At 38.5% G+C, this 21,896-nt stretch overlaps 1 protein-coding gene across 3 annotated transcripts in view; it reads right to left on the bottom strand.

The window, feature by feature from the left end:
• The window catches only part of TNPO1 (transportin 1), a 94,083-nt gene that overhangs the window by 22,378 nt on the left and 49,809 nt on the right, over positions 1–21,896 (bottom strand). For all 3 annotated transcript variants that reach the window (XR_008629254.1, XM_055131778.1, XM_004608505.2), the window contains exons 9-18: positions 19,370–19,488; positions 13,763–13,823; positions 12,239–12,407; positions 9,496–9,648; positions 8,484–8,709; positions 4,944–5,115; positions 2,479–2,565; positions 1,226–1,333; positions 944–1,102; positions 779–866 (exon numbers count right to left, since the gene is read on the bottom strand). Coding sequence is in view for 2 of the 3 variants with exons in the window: in XM_055131778.1 (XP_054987753.1) it covers positions 779–866; positions 944–1,102; positions 1,226–1,333; positions 2,479–2,565; positions 4,944–5,115; positions 8,484–8,709; positions 9,496–9,648; positions 12,239–12,407; positions 13,763–13,823; positions 19,370–19,488 (1,342 nt within the window). In the remaining variant the exon portion in view is untranslated. The remainder of the gene's footprint in view (positions 1–778; positions 867–943; positions 1,103–1,225; positions 1,334–2,478; positions 2,566–4,943; positions 5,116–8,483; positions 8,710–9,495; positions 9,649–12,238; positions 12,408–13,762; positions 13,824–19,369; positions 19,489–21,896) is intronic.

Raw genomic sequence — 21,896 nt, 5'->3', positions numbered from 1 at the left:
CCCCCAATTTGTTGATTTTATTTAAAATTAGAACATTCAAATAAATAAAGATAAAATTATGATATTCATGATTTATAAACATAATTTTTATTAAAACAATCATGTTATCTGGAACATTTACTGTAATTTACTGCATTCAGGAATTACCCCTGATGGTGCTCAGGGGACCATATGTAATGCTGGGAATCGAACCCAGGTTGGCCGTGTGCAAGGCAAATGCCCTATCCACTGTGCTTGCTATGGCTCCAGCCCCGGGAACATTTACTGTTAACAGCTAAATCTATTAGGCTGATCATGGGAAACTATGTTGTTGTTGGGCATATCAATAAAAAATAAAAAACTTACTCAAAAAATTATCTATGAGCTAGCACATAGCATCAAGGTTTCATATGTCCTTAATTTAGAATAGCATTTTTGTTCTGTTCTTTGGTTTTGGGGCCATATCCAGTGGTGCTCAGGGGCACATATGGGTGACAGGGATGGAACCTAGCCTGGCAGCATGCAAGATAAGCGCTATACTTGCTACTCTATTGTTTGGGCCCCTAGATTAATACTTTTTCAACTTTATGACAGTCACTGGAATGTCTAATAACTTGGTGAGTTCAAAGGAACAAAAAGAATAGGGGTTCTCATCCTGCATGCTACAGTCAACAGCTTTAATCAATCAAATATACATTTATAAGTACTAGTATTCTGTGAAAATTTAGTATAATAAAAAACCCACAGTTGACAGAGAAATATGAGATCCAGATCACAGTGGTAGGAAAATAAGTCATACCTATACAAGGCTTAACATGCTGAAAACAAGCTTTTGTCAGGTCGCCTAATAAGGCAAAGGAACTCTGCCGAACTTCTGGCATTTTATCCTGGAAGAGAGAAGAAGCAGTGAATACCATTGTGACACAGAGAATCAGGATCTCAACTTATTTTTAATAAGTCTTACCTGCATGCACTGATACATCAGTGTCAGAATGTTACTTCGGGCTACTAGCTGTTCAATATTGCCTCCAAGTCCTTCAGCTAGGCCACTGAGTAAATCAAGAGCCACTATCATAAAATCTTTATCTGGAGCTTCATACTGATCTGGTTGAGCATTGTTCAGCTGAAACAGACAATTTTTAAGACGCTTACTTTGAATCAGTTACTAGAAATGTCGGCTTATATATTCCATCTAGATTTAGAAAAATATTTATGGAGTTAAGGAGAAAGAAAATTTTTTAAATACCATGGCTTGTGCAAGGGTCTTCTGTACTAGATTTACACAACGCTGATACACTGGTTCGCAGTATGGAAGGAAGCCAGACTGCAGGGCTGTGGCAACTGAAGACAGGCACTAGAAAGAATAATACCACGTAAAATTTTTGGATATACTTGATATGGTAAATGCTTGAGCATGTATACAATATGTTATTAGTAATTTATAAGCCTTTTCTACCAGTATCAAGTAGCAGGTCATTGCTCCAAATCTCTTTTTGATGCCACTACTTGCTATTAAGTTTGACAACCAGTTTGGGAAAGTTTTCTTCAAGAAAACAAAAACAAATTTCTATTATAAACATTATTCTTCAAAACAGATACAGTATTATGTACTCCATTTTTTTTCTCAAAGGTATTTATACTTCCATTCTGGTCGATGATTTCAACATACTAGGCATATTCTGAATCTCTGGCTGAAAGTAAAAATAACTAGCCATCTATGGCATATTCTTGTTTTGTTGGACCCAGAATTAGACACTGCTCTCTTGGTCAATCTATGGCAGAAGTGGTAACACCTGAAATAAAAAGGGGTGACCCTGTAATGATAACAACTGGTTCTAACCAAGTTAATTAAACGGTTTCAAGGACCATACTTAATAGTATGGCTTCAGTTATTTGAATATCATATATTTCCCCTCCATATATACATAAGCCATCCCATTGCTCATCGATTTGCTCAAGCAGGCACCAGTAACGTCTCCACTGTGAGACTCGTTACTGTTTGGGCATATCGAATATGCCACGAGGAGCTTGCCAGGCTCTGCCATGTGGGTGGGATACTCAGTAGCTTGCTGGGCTCTCCGAGAGGGACGAAGGACTCGAACCCAGGTTGGGAGCATACAAGGCAAACACCCTACCCACTGTGTTATTGCTCCAGCAATAGCCAACAAGGCAAAAAAAGTCCAGTATATTTCTTTCATATATTTAAAAAAACAAAACAGATTAAAAATGATAATGCATTAAAATTGTGGCTAGCTATATAAAAATGATTAAAATACCAGTAACTTTTTAAAAAGGATTTATAAGCCTATTACTAAATTTTCCATTTAGTAATAATATAAACATACCATAATGAAATTAACAAGAAAGTTACATATCTGTTCAACATTTTAACATAATACTGAGGATAATTTTTATCAATACTTTGTCTCAACCTATACCCACCATTTTAAATTTGGACATGCATTTCTGCTGAAATATGTTGGAATGTTGTCAGCATACCTCAAGTAAAGGGAAGAGATCTTTATCTTCATCTTTTAACATGTTCCATTTCTGGATCAGTGGAGGCATTAGCATCTGAATATATTCCTATTTACAATGACAAACACAAAAATATCATATGCATACAACTTCATTTTGGTCTATAAAAGTTAAAATCCGTTTAGAAGAATTCTGAGATTCATTCCTTCTCTACTTGGCACTTTAAGTAGATGTATATAGCCAGCAGTGGTGCATCAAGATTGCTTGATCAAACACACAAGGCTCAACTTTTAACATGTTATTAAAGTACAACAATCCTCACACTCTTCCTCTAAGGATACTTTTTTCTAGCATTCTCAGCAAATTTTCACAACAATACAACATATATAATTTCAGTTCTGCTTTAGGGCAGGGATTGGGGTTTGGGATGGAAACATTTGAAATATGGTGGTGGAATTGGTGTCTGAATATTAAATGTAATCAAATATTGTGAACTACTTTATAAAATAAAAAAATTGAAAAAAGAAAAAGATTTCTTGATCATAATTCAGGGGTAAGTCTCACTTTTCAGTGACCATCCTTAAAACGAAGAACCCATAAAACCAAGTATATAACAAAACCATTATATAAACAAAGGCCACATGTTCTAAAGGTCTGAGCCAGGACAGTCACTATACTTACTGTAGGGGAAATCATAAGAAATCAGGGGTTGTGAGTGCATAGCTCGGTAGGAAAGAAAGCATATATCTTGAATGTCTAAGTCCCTGGGTTCCATCCTTGGCATAGACCGTCATCCCCAAAACTAAACAGCACCAACAAAAACCCAAACCATGTGCCCTGCACACTAAGTTTTACATGTAACTTAAAAAACAAAGATAACAAGAGTGACTCCTGAGCACAGAGCCAGGATTAAGACTTGAGCACTGCCGGATGTGACTACATAAACAAAAAAAAAAATCAACTACCATTTAAAAAAGCTCATTCTATCCTTTTCTTGGGGGAATAGAGGGCACAGGAATCACAAGTAGCGCTCATGATGGAACCCAATCTCCTGCATGAAAAGCCCATGTTCCAGGCATTTGTACAATCTATCCAGTCTTTTCTACCATCTTCTTTAAATCTCAACAACTAAGAGCCCAGTTTGCTTCACAGCTGTATTCTATCTACCATACCACTATTTTTTTTTTAAAAAAGAAAACATTATTTTACAAGGGCACTTCCCAGCATTTTAGTCTGGCCTGACAGTCCGACACTCATGCCAGTCAGTACTTCGGAGCCACATATATGTGATACCCTTACCACTTGAGCTATATAACCCTGATCCCTATTTTTCATAGTAAATCAATTGTAATTTCCCACTGTTTTTTTATATAGTAAGTTCTAGTGAAAGAAGAGGTCAAGATATGGTTCCTTAAAGTTAAAAGCTACAGATTTTATGAAATGCAGATATAAAAATGCTCAAGAATTAAATAAAGCAGATTATTCAGAGAATAGAATTATCAACAGCTGTTCTTTTATTTTTTACGAATAGGAAACTTTTTTTTTCAACTGAGTGAGATATAGTTACAAAGCTTTCATGATTGAGTTCAGCCGTACAATGACAGAACACCCATCCTTCTACCAGTGTGCATTTTCCACCACCATGTCCCCAGTATCCCTCCTGCCCACCCCTCCCCAAGCCCTTCCCTTGCCCTACTTTTGGGCATTATGGTTTGCCACACAAATAATGAAAGGCCATCATGTTTGGTCTTTTATCTACTTTCAGAACACAGCTCCCATCCCGAACGATCCCTCCAACTATCATTGACTTAGTGGTCCCTTCCCTATCCCAGCTGCCTTCTTCTCCAGGTCATGAGGCAGGCTTTCAACCTTGGAACCATCTTCCTGGTCCTTATCTCTACGTCCTTCAGTCAGCACCTTTTCTTTAGTCTCTCTAAATGTCAGTGCCTTCATATGGAATGCTATAATTCCCACACTATGAGTGTTAAAACACAAAAGAAAAAAATGCACTGAACAATCAACACTTTTGTTGCCTTTGTATGGCAAGGCCTTCCCAAGCAGTGCTCAGAAAGCCAGGGACACCTGGGGGATTTGGGGCCAAATAGGTGGTACTCGGGGGCTTTTAGGGCTGTGCATGGTAAGGCTTGAGGGACTGTGGGATGCCAGGGATCAAATCAGAGCCATTTGTATGCAAAACACTGTCCTACTTCTCTGGTCCCTCTTGCTGCCTTTCTAAGAATTGTAATTTGATGATGGTGGGTGGGGTGTAAGTGACACTGTACATAAATACTGTTAATTTTTGTACACTATTATTAGGTAGCCAAGCTACTTACAAGATAATGAGCTTTCAAAGAATGACAGTTCTATATGCAGTAATCACCAAGTGTTCAGAACTGTCCAAATATTTTAATTTCCAAAGATGTTAACCTGTTGATCAGTGACTATAATACACATATTTCCCATAAGAATTCATTATAGATACTTACTGGCTTGTTTAAATGATGTCCTACTGAATCTGCTAATGTTCCTATGGCATCATAAAGAATGAGCAGGTTCTTATGCTGGTATTTACTAAATGCGAAGACCAATGTATCAAGTATATAAGCAAGGTAAGGAACAAGTTCTGTACAAGCCTCCTCTTCTAGGGTAGCAAAGGCACTGCAATTTTAAAGGAAAACAATACAGTTGCAGAAAAAGAACAGCTTATAATACAGATAAGAAATAGGTCACAGGTAGATAATACTTCACAGATAACAGATTATCTATTCACATTTTACATGCCTATTCCTTTAACTTCACATACCAGAGGCTTATTTTTGTAACTGTCTTCTTTCAAAAGTGTCCAGCTAAGGGATCTACTTAACAATAAGGATAAAATATGAAATTAAAATATTGCAGGTTCTTATATTAACAACTTAATGTATACTACTGCATCATGATGTACTGGGAATACAATAGCAATGAGCAATGTTCCCATCCTTAAGAAGCTTCTATTCTAGTGATTGGCCCAGACCAGATTTAATACTGCCAAACTCCGATAACCTTAACTCACAATGTGTATACTGAGAATCAAAAAATGATCATTTTTAATGCTTAATGTGCCTAATATACAGAATACATCACTGTCATGATGTTTTAAATGTTTCTCTTAGTTGTAGGGGTGGAATACAGTGGGATGACACAGATCAAAGAACACAAATTTCCAGTTGCACAAAGAATAAACTCTGAGAAGCGATCACCAACTACATTGTAGTCGAAGGCCATGTGGGGGAAGGGAGTTGCGGGCTGAATGAGGGCTAGAGACTGAGCACAGCGGCCACTCAACACCTTTATTGCAAACCACAACAGCTAATTAGAGAGAGAAAACAGAAGGGAATGCCTTGCCACAGTGGCAGGGTGGGGTGGGGGGGGAGATGGGATTGGGGAGGGTGGGAGGGACACTGGGTTTACGGGTGGTGGAGAATGGGCACTGGTGAAGGGATGGGTTCCCAAACTTTGTATGAGGGAAGTATAAGCACAAAAGTGTATAAATCTGTAACTGTACCCTCACGGTGATTCTCTAATTAATAATAAATAAATTTAAATAAAAAAAAAAAAAGAAAAAAAAATATATCAGCTTTTAAAAAAACTCAAAAAAAAAAAAAAAAGAATTAACTCTGAAGATAAAATATTTAACATGGTGACTATCGTCAACGACATAGTATAATACAGATGAAAATTGCCACACTATTATAATAATCTTGAGCACTCTCATCATAGAGGCAGTTTTATTTTTATCTTGGTCACTTCTACAATGTATGTGAATCAAATCAGTATGATGCACCCTCTTGTAGTTATTTGTCAGTAATTTTTTCCCGTTTTTTTTTTTTTGCCTTTTTGGGGTCACATCTGGAGATGCTCAAGAGACCATACAGAATACTGGAGATTGATCCCGGGTTGGACACATGCAAGGCAAACACCCTACCTGCTGTCCTATTGCTCCAGCCCCAACAGTAGTAATTTTTCTTTTTGTCATTTTGTAGTCATTTTTGTCATGTAGTTATTTTCATCAGATTCCCCAATAACATAGATATATCTCCTAAGCCCTACTTTATATGTTAGAATGCACTGTCTATATATTACGAATTTTCCTTATAGTTTATCTAATAACTAAGCAAAATGGGTAAGATCTCCACTGTTATTTCAAATTAAACCTAATTTATCTTGACTTTAAGGTTTACTCAGCCTTTTTTGGGGGGGGCCACACCTGACAATGTTCAAGGGACCATATGGAATGTCAGATATCAAATACAGGTTGGCCACATGTAAGGCAAAGGCCTATCTCCTGCTCCAATCAAACCTTTTTTTTTTTGCTTTTCGGGTCACACCCAGCGATGCTCAGGGGTTACTCCTGGCTTTGCACTCAGGAATTACTCCTGGCGGTGCTTGGGGGACCATATGGGATGCCGGGGATCGAACCTGGGTAGGCCGCGTGCAAGGCAAATGCCCTACCCGCTGTGCTATCACTCCGGCCCCCTCAAACCATTTTTTACTATAATTACAATTTCTATTATTTTCTGTTGTATCCAGTCAAGAATGTGTATTATGTGCACATTTGCTTGTTTACAGTAAATCCTACTCACTAACCTTGTTAACTATTTCCTTCATAGGACTTAGTATAAAACTCTATTTTTTGTTTGTGGGCCACATCTGGTGGTGCTAGGGCTCAAACCTGGGTCAACTGCAGGCGAGGCAAGAGTCTTACCTGCTGTATTATCTCTCTGGTTCCATTACCACAAATTTTAGTATACCCTACACATTACAAGATGGCAGAGACTTACAAAGCCCAGCATTCCCTGCATGCCTACAATTGGCTGAAGAAAAAAGAAAAACAAAAAACAAACCTCGAAGAATGAATCATCTATAGGAAACCAAACATTCTATACCCTTCCTGAACTTAGAAAAAAAAATTTAGTTCAACTATTTCCAGCTATTGGTTTTCTTTATTAACAACTTTTTTTTTTTTTTGCTTTTTGGGTCACACCCAGCAATGCACAGGGGTTACTCCTGGCTCTGCACTCAGGAATTACCCTGGCGGTGCTCAGGGGACCATATGGGATGCTGGGAATTGAACCTGGGTCGGCCACGTGCAAGGCAAACGCCCTCCCCGCTGTGCTATCACTCCAGTCCCTAACAACTAAGCTCTTTCACATATATACACACACATACAGATGTGTGTATAAATATATGAATATATTTATAATATAAATATACACATATAAATATACATATCTAACTGCCTGTGGGGGCTCACTTCTGTGGGCTCTGGGACCTATACATGGTACTGGGGATGAAACCCAGGTCACCCACATGCTTTGCCTGTTGAACTATATGTCTCTCTTCCAGACATTTTTGCTTGAGATCTGTATGAATCCCTTTCTTCTAAAATTTACTTTCAATAGCTATTTCTTCCTATTTACAAAGTGATAAAAAGCAATTCTACTTGCAACATTAAGAACTATAAACAAGCAAGCTGGAGGTCTTGTAGAACTTAAGTCTTTTTATGTCATAAAACTAGAATATTTGCAGTAGTGAAATTAAGTGCTGGTGCAATATAAAGTCAAAAATAAAACTGACAGAGCAGTTACTACAGTAGATTCACAAAATGACATGAATAATAGGCCACTGTGGGACTTCCTGTGGATTTACAGTATGTGACCTGCACGACTAATAATATGCATCTGCTCAAAAGCTGTTATTCCTTGGCAATGAGGGCCCCATCATCACTCAGATGTTTGTGGAATTAAGAGTGAAAGATTCTATCGGTAATACAACCAGAATGGGGGGAAAAACATAGGAAACAGCAAAGACTGACGTCTGAGGTGCTATACTCTGATTTTCCAAGACATCAGATTGTAGAAACTGATAACCAAATTCCTACTGATCTATTAATGATTTAATTCTAATATACACGACCATGGTTGAAAATAAAATTTTCACTAAAATACACACTTCCCTACTCAACAAAAAACATCTCGTTGTCTCACCTGCAGGCAGCTTCTTGTACTCTCTTGTTGCTATCCAGGATACGTTTAAGTAATTCTGTCATTAATGGCTTTAGGTATGTGTCTGGAGGCTGGCTGACGACCCAATGTGCATAGCGGCTAAGAGTCCAGCATGTTATGGAACGCACAAGAGCCTTTTTATCAGAGAGGCACTGAATTAAGTGAGGAATGAGCTCAGGCAAGTATGGAATCATGCCCTGCATGCAACCTACGGAAACAAAAGAAGTATCTTCCCTTAAATGCTAATATTTGGTTAAATATTAAAATTTTAGTTGAATACTAAACTAAAACACACAGGAAAAGTATTTAGATCATGTCCATAATAACAAATGAAAACCTCAATATCTTGTAGATAGATGTTTATAGCCCTAGAATAGACTTACATTTCTTGTAGTTATCTATGGAACAAAGTATTTTTCTAGTAATTAAGATGTTTCCATCTATCAAAGCTCTTTCATTCAGAAGCACGTGAAAAGTGTCTGCTGGGGTTATAAGACTACACCTATGTTAACTGGTTTCAAGCAAAAATTCATCTAATGATACTTTTTGATTCAAATAACCATTTTTAAGGTTAATGAGAGCCCAAAAGGCCAGTATAAAAGACTGAAAATCACTAACAGACTGTAATCATGTATATCTCCACATCAAAATCATGAAGAGAGCAGAGTAACGTGACATAGTTAATACTGAAGAAACAAAGTTTTGGTCAGTGATGGGCTGTATCTATGATGGTGCTCCAAACAGGTTATATATATATATATATAGCCCAGGTTATATTATGCTACACACCATAGCTGGATTTGTAAAATTATACTCTACAAAATGCACATGACAAAATCACTTGAGAGTACATTTCTTAGAATATCCCTGTTAAACAAGGTATGATTATGTTAATTTAAGATGTGGTTTTGCTTATTGAGAAACAATTCTTAAGGCATCCAAGTTGTACTAATAACTGAAGAACTTCACAGTTCATATTTAACAAAAGACTTACCTTCAGCAATAGCTCCTAAAACCAAGATGCCTGATTCTTTAACAACCCATTCATGATGAAAAAGCAATTCTTTCAAAAGAGGCAAGATATGTGGTAAAAGTTCATCACGATACACATTTGCGAGAACATCTAGGGCAGCAGCAGAACACTTTCCTAAAGAGATAGTTAATCCAAAGTATTATATTACCCTTCATTATTGTTTTGTTAAATACTTATTACATTGCCAACACTTTATTTGTATCTTCACAATTTCAAAGAATTCGATTAAATGGGAGACAGAAAGAAACTGTTTCAACATTTCAGCCAATGACCACTTAAAAATACAATGAGGGAGAATGGGCACTGGTAGAGGGATGTAAACCAAATGCAAACATAAAAGTTTGTAAGTTTGTAACTGTACCTCACTGTGATTCACTAATAAAAACTAAAAACCAAAAAAAGAAATAAAAGAACCCCCCCACCAAAAAATACAATGAGGGGCTAGAGCAATAGCACAGCGGGTAGGGTATTTGCCTTGCACATGGCCGACACAGGTTCGATTCCCAGCATGCCATATGGTCTCCTGTACACAGCCAGGAGTAACCCCTGTGCCATGTGTGACCCAAAAAGCAAAAAGCAAAAAAAAAAAGCTAAGTGTTCCACTGTAAACGATGCACAACAAATAATCTAACAGTAAGATGCTATACAATGGTAATATCCTAAAAAAAGGGAAAAGTTACAGTGATCAGGATTAACACTTCATTCAATAAGGGTATTAGTTACACTGTGCAGTCATATACCTGAATATTATATACTCTTATGAAACCTAGTAAGATCTGATGTATTCATATATAAATCAAGTTATTTGCCATACAGAATAGAACCAGATTCACAAGCCAGGTTATGTGAGAAACATAACCTGGTTTCATTTAAATTTGATCTCCTCAAATATAAAAACCTACCAAACAATAAATTAAAAAACTTAATGCATGAGCAGTATTTCGTCTAGTAGCAGGAACACAAGGCACTCTGAACAGAAATGCCTAATGAACAGGTAAAACAACAAATTTGGAGTTGTTTAATGAAACCATGACTTTGTTACTAGAAATTCAAACACTGAATTACAACAAAGGTTCTCAACTGAGGCTGATTTTATTCCCCAGTGTACAAATGGCAATGTCTGGAGATCTTGTTTGTTTTGTCACAAATATGTATGAGGTCAAAGATGCTGTTCAACTTAGCACGATGTATAGGACAGTCCCTACAACAAAGAACTCTGTGGCCTAAACTGTCAATGCTGAAACCAAACAGATCTGACTGAACTAGAGTAGCAGAGTTTTACGAATCAGCAAACAAGCAAAACCAAAACAAATCTATGTATGTTCCCACAGTTAATTAACACATGGTCCAGGAATGCCTGTTCAATAGATGTAGGTTTTCAGGTTAAAAATATAAAATATATGATAAAGCATATTTTTCAAATTTGAGTATCATAAAACAATATTATACTATTTTAGAGCAAACCAAGATATCCACTTAATTCTCATGCTATCACAAAAAGTTTATTAGGAAGACAAGGAAAGTTTACAGTCAATATTCCTACTTTAGTTTTTTGAGAAATGGTAGTTAACAATCTTTAAGAAAACTGGCCCATCAGGAAAATGCAAAGCAAAACCACAAAAAAGTACTACTTCAATTTCACCATAAAGGCTATTAAAAAGTCTAAGAAGCATACAGAGAAACTGGAACCTAAGACAGTGCTGGGGGGTGGGAGAGGAGTGAATGGTGGAGTCATTTGGGAAAACAGGCTGGAAGTTCCTCAAAAGATTTAATAGTTACCTTATGACCAGTAATCCTAAGAGAATCTCACCCCACATACTCACACATTCATGGTACTATAAGTACTTATACTCACAATAGTCAAAGAGGGAAAGAAAAAAATGGCAATCAAAGAAGAATGGATAAGACACGGTTGAAGACCACAGAGTTATGATTCCAATGACAGGAAATGTAAAGAGGCCCATACTTAAAGTGAAAATAGCCAAGTAGTTGCTAAGGATGAGGGAATGGGAGAAAAATGAGATAGTTCTCCAAGATACAAAGTTATTTTGTTCTTTTTGTGTGTGTGTGTGTGTGTGTGTGTGTCACATCAGTCAGTGATGGGGAAATAATGTGCAACGCTGAGTGGGCAGTTTGCAAGGAAAATGCACATTTAACCTGTCTCTCAGGTCTTCAGATATATCTTATTTATTTTTTTTTTCTTTTTGGGTCATACCAGGTAATGCACAGGGGTTACTCCTGGCTCTGCATTCAGGAATCATATCTGGCGGTGCTTGGGGGACCATGTGGGATGCTGGGAATCAAACCCGGGTTGGCTGCGTGCAAGGCAAAAGCCCTACCCGCTGTGCTACTGCTCCAGCCCCCCGACATTTTTTTGCTTTTTGGGTCATACCAGGCAATGCACAGGGGTTACTCCTGACTCATGCACTCAGGAATATTACTCCTGGCAGTGCTCAGGGGACCATACGGGATGCTAGGAATTGAACCCGGGTCGGCCGCGTGCAAGGCAAACGCCTTGCCCACTGTGCTATTGCTCCAGCCCCTGCTCCAGCCCCTTTAGGTTGAATAAAAATACTCCAAAATTTACTGTGCTGATGACTCTACAACTCTGCTAATAGATTAGAAACTACTGACTGTATACTTAGTGCTGTATATAATTTACCTTAATGAAGCTATTTTAGAAGCAGAATTTTCCCCAACTTACTTAAATTCCAGTCAGAAATTGTGTCATCATCATCAATCTCATCATCATCCTCCTCCTCCTCTTCAATTCCATCTTCGTCATGCTGTTGAGCCACAGTTCTTGACCGATGAAAACGTGGTCTTATATCCTGTTCACTATCAGGAATTGTTTCATCTTCTTCAACATCACCCTGGTTTGATGGCATTCATTGTATATTAATAAAATGAACATCAATAAAAGAATAGGAGTATCTGGAGATGAGTTGGAGCATTAAGACTTTCAAGCATAGCTCCCAATTAAGTCATTCCCCCCCAGTGCAAAAAATAGCCCTTTGTGAAGGGGAGGACAGAAAGCTTGCTAAGCACCAGGTCCTTTCATCTGATATTTTAATGACTTGATTGCCTCTCATCAATCGATATAATCTGGCAGGGTTTCTTTTACTTTCTCTACTAAGAACCATAGGGATATAAAATAGGTACAAACCAAACACTTACTGATACTAAATTAGACAAGTATTTAGAAATGAATTTTTTCGACCCCCCACATTCAGTTATGTCAATATGGATTGCGACAATTAAAGAAGTTACATGCCAGCTCTCCACCCAGATGTGACCCCAAGTGCCCGCACAAACACGAACAGCTCCTCCGTTCCTGAACGCCCATGATCCAGAAGGCCCACTAACTACTTTTGGCACCCAGCGGCTTCTTGCAGAAATGCCTCTAGACTGTGAACTAAGCTATGGATGGCGCCACACCGCCCGGGGGGTAAAGGTTTCTCTCTCTCGGCGTTTCCTTTCCCCAGCGGCGTGGCGACTGCTATCTTGTAAGGCCCACTAAACAGAGCTACGAGCTTGCAATGATGAGACTTCTGGCAGAAATTTCTCTGTATTAATTACTAAAATCCCAGAAATGCAAAACCTCATAGGCTCTTCATTATCAGCAATGGAAAACAAATTATCAAATGACACCTTTTTGGCAGGTCTGATTGTTGGGAGAAAATTCCAAATAATAATAGAGTTTTCTGTTGAAATATTGAATGTAATCAAAATAAAGAGAGAATAAAGTGAAAATCATCAGCCACACAGGCGGGGGATGGGATGGGAGGTATACTGGGAGGTATACTGGGAGGTATAATTGGTGGAACATGTGCACTGGTGAAGGGATGGGTGTTTGATCATTGTAAGACTGAGACTTAAGTCTGAAAGCTTTGTAACTTTTCACATGGTGATTAAATTAAAAAAAAAAAGTTATATTCCAGAGCACCCAAATTAAATTCAGATATTTAAGATAGTAATTTTAATTAACAGGAAATTAATACTGAACTCCTCTCCTATCACTATCTAGTTCCAATCAGGCTATATATATAAATATAAAATCACCCAGATTATTGTTAGCCACGTTGAATTTTATGACATCTCTAATAGAAACCCTATTTACAACTCTTAAGTCAAGTTCAAAGATTTAAGACCAACCGCCACCCCCCCAAATCCTGAAAACCATAAAATCAAAATACTATTGCCCCATTCATTAGAAAAGTTTCCTTACCTTAAGTAGAATAATATCTATATCTGAGTACTTCATGCCATTCACTAGTACAGGTATCAACCTAGAACAAAATAAACTCATAAAACAAAGAACCAAGGATATCAATAAAATAATTAGAAAGCCTTAAGCTTATGCATTCTATTAGTAGTAACTGAGGCAGTAATAACTGCTAACATTCTCTGAGAGCATATTCAGTATCTGCCCTATTGCAACTCTTATTTTATACACCCATTCATTAAGTTTATATACTGTACTAAATGAAATCTTAGGAGATAATGTAGCTTAGACAAGAAAAACTATTTCTCCCAACACTTTATACCAGATATGCTAAAGAATATTTCCAACTTCTGAAGACCAAGGTTCCTTGATGAAGTTAACAAATACAATGAAAACAATCTAAATGCCTATCCCTTACTACTTGGAAACAGATGATCTCAGAAGGATATGCAAGCAAGTGGTCTCATTGGAGGGAAGTAAGTCAGAAACAAAAATGGTATGACTTTTGTTTTGGGGCTAAACTAGGCCATAAGATGCCGCACGGCCTCAAAGTGGCCACACGCTTCCAGGTTTTATAGTCATCTTATGGCCTAATTCTCCCTCTGGGAGAGTCTAGCAAGCTACCAAGAGTTTCCTGCCCACATGGGAGAGCCTGGCAAGCTCCCCGTGGCATATTCATATGCCAAAACCAGTAACAATGATGGGTTTCATTCCCCTGACCCTGAAAGGACGAGTAAAGGGAGTCTTCTAAAATCTCAGGGCTAGGACGAATGGAGACATTACTGAGACCGCTTGAGAAATTCAATGATCAATAGGATGATAATGATTTGTTTTTGAGTTACACCTGGTGGTATGCAGAGGCTATTCTTGGAGCTAACCTTGGGAAGTACTAATGTGAAGCTCTGGGATGCTGAGTATGCATGCATTGGCTGCGGGCAAGACAAGGACCTCAATCCCAGTACTATCTTTCCAGCCTGATATTTTTACTATGAGCCTATACTATTCAGTATATATATTCCTTTCAGTAATAGACAATAGCCTTTAAAAATATATATTACTGTAGCACTGTCGTCCCGTTGCTCATTGATTGGCTTGAGCGAGCACCAGTAATGTCTCCATTGTTACTGTTTTGGGCATATCGAATACGCCACGGTTAGCTAGCCAGGCTCTGCTGTGTGGGTGGGATACTCTTGGTAGCTTGCCCAGCTCTCTGAGAGGGACGGAGGAATCGAACCCAGGTTGGCTGCGTATAAATGCCCTACCCGCTCCAGTTCATAAAATATTACTATCGTTAAAAACATATCAAGTTTAAAGGTCAAAAACATTAATTTCATTCCTTTTATTAACCATGATTTTTGTTTTAGGACCATACCTGGTGGTCTCAAGGGTTGCTCCTGATAGTTGGGGGGAATCATGTGGTCCTGGAGATTGAACATGGGGCTTCCATATATATGCTCTCCCCTTTTGAGTAATCTCTTCAGTTTACAATGATTGTTCTCAACTTGGGGAGGTTTCTAACCACCTATGATTTATTAATTTCTGCTATTTTTTCTTTTTCTTTTAATTTTATAGTGATGGGGATTGAACCTTGGCCTCAAACATGCATCAATTGCCCTAGCTAAATCCCAGCCCTTAAGCTCTGATGCTTTCTTAATAGTCCATTATATGAGTCTAATGATTTATGTGTAAGAACACTTTGAAAACCTAACAAAATAGATAGTCCCTTACTCCAAATTCTGTTACTTGTTCTGGATGACTTGTAAAAATGTGTATAGGCAAAAGAAACTGCAGAGTGTCTTCCTCCTAATAACCAAGAAAAGTATGATTTTTATCCTATGCAGGAATTAACTAAGGCTTAGAGAGGATAGTGTTTCCTCTCTTAAATTCTTCTGGAGGGTGGGGAAGCATTTCCAGTGGTTCTCAGAGCTTGCTTCTGGCTCTGCACTCAGGAATCATTCAGGAGACCATACAAAGTGCTGGATTTTTACCTGGGCCAGCTTGCATGCAAGGCAAGAGCCCTACCCCTCTGCTCTAGCCATTCCTCCTCTCATAAGTTTAAGTGAAAGGATTCAAAGCCAGTTTGGTCTAACTCCAAAGATAACTTACTTTCTCTACAACAGATATTAAATTCTTTCTCTACATTATTATATCCAATCTTTGTTTAGGCCTTACTTCAATTCAATGGCTGCATGCTTTATCAATTACAAGGTAAAAAGCCAATTTTAAGAATTCTATAAAGGACTGAATTCCGTAACCCCTCATTAACTAAATAAATACTACACAGAAAAGGAAGCAGTGGGATTTGAAATTTCCTGGATAGGAGCAGAAAATGTGGGAAAAACTTCATGTTCAAAGTCCTTCCAAATTCTGGGCTGAAGCAATAGCACAGCAGATAGGGTGTTTGCCTTGCACGCGGCCGACCTGGGTTCAGGTTCGATTCCCAGAATCCCATCTGGTCCACTGAGTACCACCCTGGGATAATTCCTATGTGCAGAGCCAGGAGTAACCCTTGAGCACCACCAGGTATGACCCAAAAAGGAAAAAAATAAAAAAGTCCTTCCAAGTTCTGAACTACTGATATAACATTATAACTAGTATAACCTAACTATGTAAAACATAATAGACAAAAACCGTGTTCTGTAGGTTACAGGTATACTGCAGAGACTAGGCGTCAACTGGATTACCAATGGTTGTATCTGTGATCTCTGTCAACTATTTCAGTTATATTGAAAAATAATGGCAGACTGCATCTTGCAGAGTTAACCACTGGGAGGAAAAACAAGAGAGAAGGGAAGACAGTGGGTCTCATGTATTCTAAGTACTTTTAAGAGAAAAAACAAACAAAAAACCTGTAGCAAATTAAAGTCAGAGTGAGGTTCTGAGGAAGAGGAAAAAAATATGCTAAAACCATAGACAGAAAGGTCTGTTAGTAAGAGGACTACTCGTAAGAAAACAGTTCATTTTGAGAGCAAGAAGTTATTCAAGATTACTCCAGCTTCGGGGACCATACTGGATTCCAGGGATATAACCTGGGATGAAACCTGATGGAACTATCATCTCATCTCTCTGATGAAATACAGCCTGTACAACTTTCACTTTTTTTTTTTTGCTTTTTGGGTCACACCTGGCGATGCACAGGTGTTATTCCTGGCTCTGCATTCAAGAATTACCCCTGGCGGTGCTCAGGGGACCATATGGGATGCTGGGAATCAAACCCGGGTCGGCCGTGTGCAAGGTAAATGCCCTATCCACTGTGCTATCGCTCCAGCCCCACAACTTTCATTCTTAAGCAACCTTTATGGGAGGAAGGGGACTAATGGAGGAGGCACTAGGGAGTTGATATTTGTCCTTTTGAAATAGAATTAGGAAAAGACAAGTTGATAACTTTTTTTTTAAACGGAGTGATACTATTCTCCCATTTGTACAAAACATTATTTTTAATGAAAAATAAAGCAGCCTCATCTTACATAATTCCTACACTAATTTTGATTTGGAAGACATAAATCAATCCAATTATGACTGGTGAGAGCAAGTTAACATCTGCACAGCAAAAAGGGAAATGCTGATTTTTCAGCTTGCTAACAAGTTCCTGCTTGCTTTAAGGATATTTGGGTTTTATTAGTGCAATAAAAAAGCTTAACTGTGCAATATTATATTTATTAAAATTAGTTTTGGGTCTGAATATTTTAGTTTTTACATGAATTAATGTCTGCAACTTCAACATATATTTAAGAAATTAATTATAAAAGCATCTCAAAATTAAGGAGCAAATACATACAAACAATAAAATATGGATGGCTTATATATATCCCAGAGAAGCAAAAAAGTATAGTCGAAATGCCATCTACACTTATATGTTCCTCGCAGCACTGTTTACAATAACCAGAATCTGGAAAAAACCTGAATGCCCTAGAACAGAGGACTTGAAGAAACTTTGGTACATCTATACAATGGAATACTATGCAGCTGTTAGGAAAAAAATGAAGTCATGAACTTTGCATATAAGTGGATCAGCATGGAAAGTATCATGCTAAGTGAAATGAGTCACAAAGAGAGAGACAGACGTAGAAAGATTGCACTCATCTGTGGGATAACAGAGTAGGAGACTAACACCCAAGACTAGTAGAAATAAGTACCAGGAGGTTGACTCCGTGGCTTGGAGGCTGGCCTCACATTCTGGGGAGAGGGCAACTCAGAGAAGGTAACACCAAGTAAAATGTGGTCGGAGGCCATGCGGGGGAAGGGTGATGCATGCTGAATGTAGCCTAGAGATTGAACACAATGGCCACTCAACATCTTTATTGCAAACCACAACCCTAATTAGAGAGAGAGAACAAAAGGGAATACCCTGCCACAAAAACAGGGTGGAGTGGAGGGGGGGGGGAGAGATGGGATTGGGGAGGGTGGGAGGGATGCTGGGTTTATTTGTGGTGGAGAATGGGCACTGGTGAAGGGATGGGTTCTCCAACTTTGTATGAGGGAAACATGAGCACAAAAATGTATAAATCTGTGACTGTACTCTCATGGTGATTCACTTATTAAAAAATAAATTAAAAAAAAAAAAAAGAGGGGCTGGGGTGATAGCATAGTGGGTAGGGCGTTTGCCTTGCACACGGCCGACCCAGGTTCGATTCCCAGCATCCCATATGGTCCCCTGAGCACCGCCAGGAGTAATTCCTGAGTGCAGAGCCAGGAGTAACCCCTGTGCATCACTGGGTGTGACCCAAAAAGAAAAAAAAAAATCTACTTGATTTGTGGAAAAAAAAAAAAAAGGTATTCTCTTGGTGGTGTATCACCTTGCCCATTTTTCACAATTCCAGATCAACTGAATGAAAGAGTAAAACTGGTTTCTTAGCAGGGGATGGATTATCGGGGGAAAAAAAATACTTAACAGATTTTATATCCATATACGAGGCTAGAGAGACAGTATAATGAATAGGGTGCTTGCCTTGGTTACAGCAGACCCAGGTCTCCCAGGCATCCCCATATGGTCCCCTGAGTCACACCAGGAATAATTTCCGAGTGCAGAACCAGTGATAAGGCCTGGGCACAGCTGGGTGTGGCCCCAAAATAACAACAAAAATAAAAATCATGCTTCTAAAATCGAGAATGTTTTTTTAAATCGAGAATTTATAGAGAAAAAAATTAAAGAATTGTGCCTGAACTACAGGGATTGATTCTATGTCAAGATTAATAACAGAATCCAAAAAATTTCACTTTTCATGAAATAGCCATCAAGTAAACCACTCTTCACATGATTTAAAAATTATATAACTGATTTTAAAAAAGTTAAATTTTCTGACTTCAATTTTTCTTTTTGCTTTTTGGTTCCACACCCAATGATGTTCAGGGATTCCTCCTGGCTCTACACTCAGGAACAACTCTTGGCAGTGCTCGGGAGATGATATGGGATGCCAGGGATCGAACCCGGGTCAGCCGAGTGCAAGGCAAATGCCCTACCCGCTGTACTATTGCTCCAGCTCAAATTTCCTGACTTCTATAAGAACCTCACCACTCCTTGATGGCAGAGGAAGCAAACTAGAAATATCAAAAACAAGAAAACAAATTTAACTTAGAAACAAAATAGCATTCTTAAGAAGAAACACTTACTTAGGAAGATGCCTTACAAGTACATCTTTGCAGATTGGTTGCTCAGCCAAAGTGAGCCAAAATTCACAGGCTTCCAGAGCCACATTTTCATCTTGATCTTGGGTCCTCTGTAGCATGTACTATGAGCAAAAGAACCACAATATTAGTCAGTTTAAATCATACAATTAAAACAAAAACTCAATCTAATCTCAGCAAAGACCATAATGGCCTTAAACTAATTAGCTCGTCATAGTTTTTGCCTCCCTATTAACTAAACTATTTACTTTAAAAAATGCAGTGCCAGGGATCAAACCCCAGGCTTCATCTGTAAGGCACCTTACCACTGAGTCAAACCTCCACTCAGCTTTGGGCTCTTAAAATTTTGATTTTTTGTACCACACCTGGCTCTGTCAGGACTTATTCCTGGCTCTGTACTCAGGGATCACTCCTAGTGAGTGTGGGTACCACATATGTGCTGGGGATTGAACCAGGGTCAGCCACATGCAAGGCAAGCGACTTGCCCATTGTACTATCGCTCCAGATAAATAAAATTTTAATAGTTTCTAATAAAAGACCATTAATATTTTCCAAAGAAAATTCAATCTAAAGGGAGAGTGTGGATCTTACAAAAAACAATAGAAACAACCCCCCCCCCAAAACAAAACAATCTTGGGTACAGAGATAGTTTAAGGGGCAGAGTGCATGCCCTGCCCCCTCGAGGCCCCAACAGCAATCTAGTAGTGCATGGCCCCCTGAGCACCAGAGTGTTTGTTAGCAATGGGAGCAGCACTACTGGGGATTTTCACCCCTCACCCCCACCAAATATAAAAAAGCCTACTTGTCAAAACACAATAAGCAACGTCAAAGGCACATGTATCATTCCCCATATGTACTTGGGAATAGAATTGTAGTCAACTGATAAAGGTGCAGGAAACCTATCTTGGGCATCCTGCTTAGTGGGTAAAGCCAGAAGAACCCGAATGTCCTCGAGTATCCCTGAACAGTGTCCTATCTCCAGGCCACAGCTCTCTAGTAAATGGGGGCTCGAAAGAATACAGTGGGTAGTGTATACAAAGAAATTTAAATTCTTTGTGCACATCCTGTACATGATGAAAACATCTCACCTGATATAGGGAAACACAACATTTATGAAAGCCTATCCCCTGTAAACTAGGCCCCCACACTTTGACAGTTAACACCAGTACCAAGAAAAATGTCTTAACCTTCTTGTTAATATCAAATTATTTTTAAACTTTCAAGCAACTATATATAATTCTTTTAAACAATCCAGAGACTAGGCTCATCAGATAAAATGTCATTCATCCCCTCTTAGCCTGCTATATATGCTCATAGCTACAAATAATTGCCCTAAAGCTTAGTAAATGGATCTGCTGCACATCATGGTTATTATTCCTCTCCTAACCCCAACTGTTGAAAGATGTACTCTCCAAGCCATTACGTACTGGCAAAAAAGGGGAGGCTATGTAAAAGACTAATATACTCATAAAGTTATGTATACTCTGTCATCAAGAAGGCTTGTAAGATAATGCCAAGATTTCCCAGGATCAACACAGCATATATTTTTTTTTTTTTGCTTTTTGGGTCACACCCGGCAATGCACAGGGGTTGCTCCTGGCTCTGCACTCAGGAATTACTCCTGGTGATGCTCAGGGAACCATACAGGATGCTGGGAATTGAACCTGGGTCGGCCATGTGCAAGGCAAACGCCCTACCCGCTGTGCTATTGCTCCAGCCCAACACAGCATCATTTTAATAGTTGATTCTCTCTTTTAAAGATGTGGAAATCTGGGGCTGGAGCAATAGCACAGCAGGTAGGGCGTTTGCCTTGCACGCGGCCGACCCGGGTTCGATTCCCAGCATCCCACATGGTCCCCTGAGCACCGCCAGGGGTAATTCCTGAGTGCAGAGCCAGGAGCAACCCCTGTGCATCGCCGGGTGTGACCCAAAAAGCAAAAAAATAAAAAAATAAAAAATAAAAAAATAAAGATGTGGAAATCTATTTATTCAACTTTTTTGAAATTTCAAATTGACAATGTTCTGCTTTTTGCAAATTGTGTCTTGCATGTCACTAGATATATATCAGTGAGGTCTCCGAAATACTTAAGCCTGGAAAAAAAAAACAAAAAACTAAAAACAAAACCTAAGCCTGTCTTTCATGGAATGTTTTGATATGAGCAAGAAAATAAAGCTTCCCATAAAAAAAAAACTACCTACACTCATAGATATACTCATAAAGTTGACATACAACCATATAAAATAATATGAATATTAGAGAGCATGGTAGACAGTTTGTATCTAGCAAGAACTGAATTATTTTGTCCTAATAATAATCACATCTTGCTATTGTTTTCCTTCCTTTACTTAGATTTTTCCTAGTAAAATTATTTTTTAATCACATACGAATGGAAAACTGATTATTTTAAAATTTAAATAGATTACTAGAACTACTATGACCAGTTATGTATTTTCTACTCAGAATCTCATTGTCATCACTCATTGTGCAGATCAACTATCATTCATGGGTAGA

This window comes from Sorex araneus, chromosome 1 (assembly GCF_027595985.1).
Source record: "Sorex araneus isolate mSorAra2 chromosome 1, mSorAra2.pri, whole genome shotgun sequence".
Taxonomy (NCBI): Eukaryota; Metazoa; Chordata; class Mammalia; order Eulipotyphla; family Soricidae; genus Sorex; species Sorex araneus.
This window is presented reverse-complemented; position numbering and strand designations above follow the sequence as displayed.